We start from the raw sequence: 9705 nt of genomic DNA, 5'->3' as shown, positions 1-9705 counted from the left end.
CCCACCCCGAGAGAGCGCCCTCGGCGCTGCGAGCCTGGGGCGGCGGCTCGGGCCTTCCCCCGAGGGGACGCGCGGAGGGCGGGCGCCGACGGCTGGGCAGCGGGGGCGGCGGAAGGCGGGGAGCGGGGGCGCAGCGCCTCCTGCAGCGCCGCGCGGGGCGGAGCCGTCCCCGGCCGTCCCCGGCCGTCCCCGTCCCCGTGCCGTGCCGTGCCCGTCCCCAGCATCCCAGCCGCGGCCGCCGCGCCCCCCCGCGGGCGCCCCTCGGCGCCTCGGCCTCCGCCCCCGACGGCGCCCCCCGCCCGCGCGGCCGCGTATTTAACCCCGGGGCTGTGGGCCTCGCCGCGCGTGCCGGCACCTCCCGCCCCGCCTCCGCGCTGCGTCCGCCGAGGGCTCGCTCCGTCGCGCTCTCGCTCGCACCGGGCTCGCGGGCTGGGCAGGCGAGGGGGAGCCCCGGGGCGGCAGTCGGCGGGAGCATGGCCCGCAGGGGCGCCGTCCCCGCCGCCGCGCTCGGCCTGTGGGGCCTCCTGCCCTGCCTGCTGGGGCTGCGCGCCGAGCTCGGGCCGCCGCGCGAGGAGAGCCTGTACCTGTGGATCGACGCCCGCCAGGCCAGAGCGCTCATCGGTAAGGCCCCGCCGCCGCGCCCGCACCGGGGGCCGCCGCGCCTCGCTCCCCGGGATGCGCCCCCCACCCCTCCCCGAGCGCGTCCCTCCGCGGAGCCTCCTCGCTCCCCGGGATGCTCCCCGCCCCCAGCGCGCGTCCCTCCGCGGAGCCTGGCTCCCCGGGATGCTCGCCCCCCGTCCGCCCCGAGCGTGCGTCCCTCCGCGGAGCCTCGCTCCCCGGGATGCTCCCCGGGATGCTCCCCGCCACCCCCGAGCGCGTCCCTCCGCGGAGCCTCGCTCCCTGGGATGCGCCCTCCCCGCCCTCCTGCGCGCGTCCCTTCGCGGGTCCCTTCGCGGAGCCTCCTCGCTCCCCGGGATGCTCCCCGCCACCCCCCAGTGCGCGTCCCTCCGCGGAGCCTCGCTCCCTGGGATGCTCTCCTACCCCCCGGAGCGCGCCCCCCCGCCCCCCTGCGCGCGTCCCTCCGCGGAGCCTCCTCGCTCCCCGGGATGCGCTCCACCCCCCTCCCCACAGCGCGCGTCCCTCGGCGGAGCCTGGAGACCCCTAAGCGGGCCCAGCGTTCCGGTGGCGCGGGTGCGGGCGCCGACGGCCCTGCGGCTGTAGGGTGGGCGCCGCGGGGACCCCCCCCCCCCCGCCCCCCGTCCCCTGCCTTCCCCGAAGGCCTGAGTGCTGGCGCTGCTCTCATCACACGTCGAGGACAATCAGGTGGGGCAAGGACAGGTGCCTGGCAGGGAGCACCACGCTCCTTCTTGAGCGTCCCCCGTCCCCGTCCCCCCCCCCCCCCCCCCCCCGCGTGCGCTGTCTGCTTTGGCTTCTCTGAAGTCGGTCTGGTTGGATGGTTCTGTTGATTTTACTTTATTATTATTTTTTTAAACCAGGATTTGAAGAAGATATCTTGATTGTTTCAGAGGGGAAAATGGCCCCTTTCACCCATGATTTCAGGAAAGCGCAGCAGAGAATGCCAGCCATTCCCGTCAATATCCATTCCATGAATTTCACCTGGCAAGCTGCAGGGCAGGTAAGCTTTGATAACGAGGAAGGGTGGAGAAAATGAGCCTGTAATATTTCCATTGCCTGATGGGCAGGTAGAGAGAATACTGTGTAGTGTGGAGGCTGCTACACTTTTACGACTTTTTTTGAGTGATTTCTCATGGGATCATCTCCAAAGCAAATAAGGAATTTACTCGCGTTTATTCCAACGTGTCACATAAAGATTCCCAAAAGGAAAAGGTGAGCAAATAAATAAATAAATAAAAATAAAAAGATGAGCAGTGTGCCTAAGCTTGCTGTTTTGATATGACTCTGAGTCTTCAGGCTTCTAGAAACAAACACCAACATCACTTCTTTCTATGATCGTTGACGTTAAAATTTAACATAATATCTTAAAAGATTCTTTGCCATGGTATATACCCAATCACTCTTGGTGTTGGTTATGCTTTACAACAAATATTAAACTCTGTAAGTGATTTTGACGTTGTGCGTTTGAAAAAATTGTTGAATGTTATTCACTGGGACAATGTAAATGCTGCGTATTTCTGGTTGAAGTTCACAGCCTCAAAAAGTGTCACATTTGTAAAATATTGCGGGCTATTGATTTTTTAAGCACCGTTTTAAATACTTTCATATGGAAAAAGAAAACTGCAATATATTTTTATGAAGAAGCATTCCTTTTATTTCTTAGCACATTACCATCCTTTGTATGTTACCTTTTGTTTCCAGTAATACATAAATGATGTCTAATTTTGGAAAGAAAGGGAGAATAAATATTATGTGAGTTTAATTTCTTTTGTGCAGTTGGAGAATTTACTCTGGAGGACAAATAGTAAGTAATAAATTCTTTTGCTCATTAGTCGGTAAAATGTGTCCACTATGAGAATCATTGTAATTATAATTAAAATCACATTTTCAGGTCTTTTTTTTTTTTTATTCTAAATTTACTTACATGGCTATTTTCATGAACAATGCAATCCAGAAAACACTTTATAAAAAGTAATTATTTTGAATTGAGAAGCCACATTGGGTGCCTCTAATTATCTGTTATATGCTGGGTGTGACTGTTTTACTCATCTTTTTCCCTCAGGTCTGTTCTCTCATTTTGTTTTTGTTTTTGTTTTCTAAAATAAACCGAATCTAGACCTATCAACACTCCATCGTTGTAAAAATAAAACAAAAACAAAAAACAAAATGGATTTTGGATCCACCAGGGTTCATAGCAGGAAGGTCATGTACTCTAATATCCCCATTTGGCAGATAAGTTCACTGAGGCTCTTATTGCTCGAGAGGAGATCATTTCTTTTCTCCTATAATTCCCTCTTTATAGTTACTTCATAGACTATTAATTTTGGAATAGTGTGAAATCAATAATAAAGCAGTGAATGGCCTTTTGTCATCTCCTTTTCTTTTCACCTGACTTAATCTGTGTTTGACCACTTGGCAGATGAGATCAATATTAATTCTGTAGTTTTATTTTTTTAAGATGTTATTTATTTATTCATGAGAGGCACAGAGAGAGGCAGAGACTTAGGCAGGGGGAAAAGCAGGTTCCTTGCGGGGAGCTGGACGTGAGACTCGATCCCAGGACCCCGGGATCACACCCTGAGCCAAAGGCAGATGTTCAACCGCTGAGCCACCCAGGTGTCCCTAATTCTGTAGTTTTAAAAAGGACATCATCTTTACCTATACTTTTATGAATTTATAAGAACCAAGAAGGTAGCTTGACTTACACGCCTTCCTAGCTGAAAGTATTTGGTAACTATAGGAGAAGCAGAAAATGTCAACAGTTCTTATTTATTAATTTATTTTACATATGCATTTGTCTTCTGGAGAATGGATTTTGAACAAAGACTTAAATATCATGTCATCTCCCCTGTTGCTTTATAGCTTAGCGCATGTTTGCAAATACTGACACATTGTTGAGTACAAAACGAGTCTCTGAATCAATCTCAGGAATGTCTCTTGTAAAGGATTAGAGAAGATGTTGGAACTGGCATGGACACGAAGCTTCTAGCATCTTTTTCTCTCCTGTTTAGGTGTTGATCACCCTTGTGAATCATCTCATTATGCAGTATAGTGTTAGCACTTCGGTTAAGTTATCTTGCTTTTTATGCTCAGTCTGCTCTGGATGTAGTTACCATCAGTAACTACATGAACTCTGGTGTCTGTTTTAATTAGCTAGGAGAGTAGGTGAGGAAGGTAGGGTCTACACAATGCCAAATAGAGGGACATTTAAAAATACTATTTAAATTTTGCTTATTTTACTCAATAAAGTTATGTGACTCCAGCAGCATAATTTTTGAAATGCATGGAAATTTTGAAGATGAGAAAAATAATCACTTCAATGCCAATTAAGTATTTTGAAAGGCATCTCTGGCTGTAGCCAAACCACATCAAAACATCGACATGGAAAATGAAAAGTTCATTTCATTATCTAGTTATTTCATCCAAATAATATCAAACATTTAGGATTTCAACACAAGCAAGAACACACAGCTGATTAACAAAATTTTAAGCTTAATATTTAAGTGTTTTGGCAACACGTGGAGAAAGTTAAAATAACTTTAGGATTGAAGACCTAGAGGCAGTAGGTATTATCTCTTTCCAATAAATTATTAGTCCATTAACCCAAAGTGTTCTTGGGGCCATTTGAAATAACTTTTATGTTCTACTTCAAACAAATGCAAATAAAAATTACAGTGAGATTCATTTACCCAAATCAAGTTGGTCAGGTTTTTAAAAGAGTTTTGAGTATGTGGAGAAGAGTGCATGCTTATATATGGCTGATGGCCCTGTTAGCCTTTTTGCAAGGCTATTTATTCTGATAGCAAAAAGTTTGATAGATACCCTTTGATTGGAAAATTTTATTTCCAGAGATTCATTCTAAGGAAATAATTGTGGATGTTAATAAAAATGTAGGTGCAAGACTGTTCCTCATTGTGCTATTTATAAAAGTAAAAATGGGTAGGATCTAAAGGTCCGGTGATAGTGGCAGGAGAATGCAATGAAGCATTAATAAGAGTATTCTAGACATTAAAAAAAAGAATATTCTAGGCATCTACTCAATGCCATAGAAAGACATTCATGACAGATTAAGTCAACAGCCTGTATCAGTATATTCTATTTGATTACATTACAAAATATGTAGGCAGACACTGGAATAAGCATCTGATACACCTCTGATTCTCCAAGGTGACAACAATAGTTACATCTGTGTGTATTATGTTTTTGTTTTCCCACAATGAGTGTGTATTGATTTGTAATTTCAAGAACTATTTTACATTAAATGTGTGCAAAAAGCTCTACTTTAGAGTTAAAACTTTTTTTTTTGAGTTAAAACTTTCATGATGTTCTACATTATAGTTTACTTACATTTATTAGCCAGTATCATTTTTACACTATGTATCACTCAACAAAATGGTAAAACAAATGGTTTTCATGGCTGATCGTAACTATGGAGCCCAAAGAATTCACTAATGCTTATCTGATTGTCACCACTTTCTTTCTTTTTTTTTTTTTAATATTTTATTTATTATTTATTTATTTAAGTCACAGACAGAGAGAGAGAGAGGCAGAGACACAGGCAGAGAGATAAGCAGGCTCCATGCACCAGGAGCCCGACGTGGGACTCGATCCCAGGTCTCCAGGATCACGCCCTGGGCCAAAGGCAGGCGCCAAACCGCTGCGCCACCCAGGGATCCCTGATTGTCACCACTTTCTTTTACGATCCCTAAAAATCTGTATAGAAAGGCTTTCCTATCTGAAATCAGATAACCTGACCTCTTCCTCTCACTGAAATCCTCATTTTCCATGGAAAACCCTGTCTCTACTTTATCTCCCATTTAAAATACTCATTTTCTGACATGCCCCTTTTCGAGGCCTTTAGATCAGAGAAGAATTTCTATTAAAGAAGTTTAGGCTTGAAGGATTTTTAGTAATTAAGGGAAAATACTCTTTATTGCTGTATATAACTTTTAATAGTTGATATTTTTCAATGAGACATTCCTTATTCTGATTTTTCTCTAAATTTGGGACAGGTAGGGGCCATGAGTGACCATTTTGGTTTTCTAAATGATGCACTAATTAAATATTTTATTTGGAAAATAGCCCTTTCTAAAACTAATGACTTTCAAATAAAACTTTAATGAGAAGTTTTGTTGGACAAATCTGAATTCTAATACTAGGACACCACTGCTGATTTCCATATGAACCAATTTGGTTCAAGGCCAAATTTTTTTGTTTATATAGACCGTATAAATAGATTTTTATTTATAAAGATTTATAAAGATCATATAGACTTGATTTTAATAACTGTAGTATAGTCTATCACCCGCATATAGATGCCAAGGTTCTGTGAATTTAGTACCCATTTGGTAGGGCATCTCTTTTAATGTTGGCTTTTTTTTTTCTTTTTTAAGCAGTGGTGATGGATTTATGTTGAGCCATTTGTACTAGTTTACCAACCTCCTTGTGACCAAATGCTTGGATTTCTGAGATGGTTGGCAAGGGCTGGGATGAAACTGGGGTGTATGGAATAAAAATTCTCCGGGTGAAGATAACTAGTCGCTATTAACTTCCAACCCACCACGTGGATTACCAAGCAAGCTCTTGTAACAACAGGTCCGGATCTCAAAGTACGCTTGTTATCATATATAGTGGTCCCAATTCTTATAACCACTAGAAGTCAGTGACAGAGCTTCATTTTTCTCAGTTGCAAGATGTTTAAATACATAACTGAGAATGTCATTGTGGATACGGGAAAGGAAGAGGAGAATTTTGCTGTCCTGGGAAGGGGGTGGTCACATGCATATTTTAGAAGAATCGATTATTGGGTTACAGTGCAGAAATGTGCTCCTGTGTTTTATGTATCACCATAGAAAACAGCAAGTACGACAGATGGTGAAGATACAGTGTATCTAGTGCAATATTCACTCCTATGTAAAGAACATCAATGTGTTCATAACCCTTCCTAGCTCCCTGTCAGTTAAAAAACTTCTTGAGTTACTTCAAACTGCCAGCGATAAGGGCAATAATAATACAAAATCCAGTATGAGGAAAACTCAAGGACTTTGTCTGGATAGTGGTGTCTTTGTGAATGATTCCAGTCAGTAGCACCCAAAGTTAGCTTTGAAATGAGGAAGGTACTGTTGGCAAAAAGGAAAATAAAAAACAGACCATTTTCCTGAAAACTGACTCATATTTTTGCTAATTTTTTTTTAAAAGCGGAATCCTTCTGACGTGTTTCCATAATATGAACTAGATAATATGATTCTGGCATTTAAATGCCCCTACAGCTCTGGATAGCTTGTTTTTGCAATGTACAGTGTCACACTAGTCCCATTAAACTGGCTATAGTTTGTAGCCTCAAATCTCCCACTGGACTTGTTGAGGAAAGGAGACCTGTATGAAAATGTTTCTTTCTGGGACCCCTGGGTGGTTCAGTGGTTCAGTGTCTGCCTTGGGCTCAGGTCATGATCCTGGGGTCCCGGGATCGAGTCCCATGTCAGGCTCCCTGCATGGAGCCTGCTTCTCCCTCTGCCTGTGTCTCTGCCTCTCTCTCCGTGTCCCTCATGAATAAATAAATAAAATCCTTTTTTAAAAAAAAGAAAGAAAAAAAATGTTTCTTTCCTTCTTTTCTCCCCTTGACAAAAATGAAAGAAAAGCAATAGAGAAGTGAATTTTAATTCGCGTACTTCCCCTCCTTCTTCAAAGGAACTGCCAAATACCGTTAACGGCCTTCTTCCAATTCCCTAAGTTATGGTAACACTGATTATTATTATTTAAGTCCCTGAATGTGTACCGTCCACATTTTTTCCTAATGGAGTTGTGATTGTTTTGGTAGTTATAAGTGGTTGCATACTTGCGTACTCCTGGGGTTAGCCATCGTACCTTTGCAGTGGTTTTATGTCACCAAATGGAGGAAATACCTCGGTTTTTAACCCCTGGCCCGTGGTTTCAAAGTGGGAATGCGAATATGTTTACTCACTGTGGGCATGATTTTTTTTAAAGAAGGTACTCATATCGAAAACACAGCTTTAAACTTTTAATGTTTAGATGCTGCTCCGCTGTGGTATTTTGCATTGTGGTGTTGTGGACATGCCACTAGGGATCAAAGAGTAATTCTGCAGAGAGCCCATTTCATTTAGCAAAGCAGGCATGTGCCAGCCATCTGTTGTATCTGCTGATAGAAAACAGCAGTAAGTTTCTCAAACTTTTGCCAGAAAAAAAAAAAAAAGCCTTTATTGCTTAGAGGAGATGAGTTACAAGGTACCTTGTAAGCCACATCTGGTTCTATAGCGATTTACATGGCACAAATGTAAACTCTGCTGTGTCTTCCTTACACGGTGGTATAAAAGCGCATAAACAAACCCTCCACCACTATCCTCTGTGTTTATTCCTGACTTTAAAACACTTGCACAAATAAAAATCTTTTAAATTGTTGTGGCGAAGCGGAAAGGAATGATATTCAATAAAGCATTTTGTTTTGGATTAAGCTCATTTCACTTAAATGTCCCTGATGTGTTGTGAGAGGAGAAGTTTGGGGGAATAAGAGTTTAGTGAAAATGTTCTTCATCCTGTAGCAGGATCTCTGAAGGAAGCCTTGTCAGGTCAGGACTTCTTTGGCTGCAGTAATTTAGCCAACTTGCCCCATTTGCCAGCCTGGGGGTAACTTGGTTCCATTGCTGTGAACCCTCCGTTATTCTCCCCTGCCGCACTTCTCTGCTTCAAGCAGTCAATCAACAAACATAGACGCTGAGTCATAGAGCACATGGAGGGGAATAAATGTGGTCCCTGCTCTCAGGAAGCTAATAGTCTAGGAAGCACATATTCATCATCCTCATCCACATGAGGTTAGAAAGAATGGGATTGGCTGAGAGCACGAAGAAGGCCACTCTATTCCCTGCCTGGAGGAACGAGAGGCAGGAGCTCTTCACTGAGCTCACGGAGCAGGTGATGTCTGAATTCATTCCCGAAGGGTGAGGAAGCATTCATCAGACCAGCAACGGAGGAAATTTCTTTCCAAGGGGAGAGCTCAGGATGTTCAAGTGCATGGAGATCTTAAAGAGAAAGTCGTGTTCTAGATGATCATGAGGGCCTCCTATCATATCTGAGAGGTCATTGGAAATTCAGCGAAGGAGAGGTCAAGGTCAAATAATGGAGAAGGGTTCTGGGGGGAGAGAAGATGGGAGAAACAATTCAGGGAGATATCTCTCTTCTCTGCTGTGAAAATAACAGACTCAACATTTTGCAGGTTTGTCCCGGGGATATATTAAATAAATCTTTGGTTTAGGTGTTGGGTGGATAGTGGCTTTTCTACAATCATCAATTAGTTCTTCTTTTTTACTAAACTTTTGGAAAACTTTGTGATGGTTAGTCTCAGTTCCAGGTTAAATTATTTTTGGCAATTAGAGTATGGAACGATAAAAAAAAAAAAATCTCATTTTGTGAGTGCATAGAACTTTTAAAAAAAATCAATTTAATTTTCTAATGGAGCCTAAAACTTTGAACTTAATGTAAAAAGAAGCTTAAATAAAGAAAATAGCACATTGATATGGGAAAGAATTGATTTAGCATCTATTCTCCACTCCCAAACCTTTTTAACTATCAGGCAAAGTACAATAAATATATAGAAATTACACTTGGCAGGTGATACTTCCATTTAAATGAGGAGAAGTAGACACTGGACATAGTTTTATTTAAAATAAGCCTGTTTCTTCAAGTATTTACCTTTCTTTTAAAACTTACTAGTTAAATCTCTAAACTCGGGCACCCGTGTGGCTCAGTCAGTTAGGTGTCCGACTCTTGATTTTGTTTCAGGTCATGATCTCGGGAACATGAGATGGAGCCCTGTGTGGGGCTCTTTGCTCAGCGGGGAGTCTGCTTGAGATCCTATCCCTCTGCCCCTACCCCCCCCCAGCAAGTGCACCCATGTGCCCCCCCACACACACACACTCCCTCACTTTATTTTAAATAAATCTTTAAAAAAAAAAGAAAACAACCTTCTAAGACACTTTCTGTTCTCTGTTTTTCTCAGGTAGACATGTGGATTTTGCCTTCTTTTTGAATTTTAAGATGAATGTGATTAAAGAATCT

The 9705-nt window shown here is 43.6% G+C and overlaps 1 protein-coding gene across 1 annotated transcript in view; it reads left to right on the top strand.

Annotated features, from left to right (window-relative positions):
• The first annotated feature begins 458 nt into the window (after positions 1 to 458).
• WIF1 (WNT inhibitory factor 1) overlaps positions 459 to 9705 on the top strand; it is a 66199-nt gene continuing 56952 nt past the window's right edge. Inside the window, exons 1-2 of the mRNA XM_025476708.3 lie at positions 459 to 621; positions 1497 to 1636. Of these exons, the coding sequence (XP_025332493.3) occupies positions 474 to 621; positions 1497 to 1636 (288 nt within the window). The 5' untranslated portion in view covers positions 459 to 473. The remainder of the gene's footprint in view (positions 622 to 1496; positions 1637 to 9705) is intronic.

Source organism: Canis lupus, chromosome 10 (assembly GCF_003254725.2).
Source record: "Canis lupus dingo isolate Sandy chromosome 10, ASM325472v2, whole genome shotgun sequence".
Classification (NCBI taxonomy): Eukaryota; Metazoa; Chordata; class Mammalia; order Carnivora; family Canidae; genus Canis; species Canis lupus.
The sequence above is the reverse complement of the archived record's forward strand: the minus strand, read 5'-3'. Positions and strand labels throughout refer to the sequence as shown.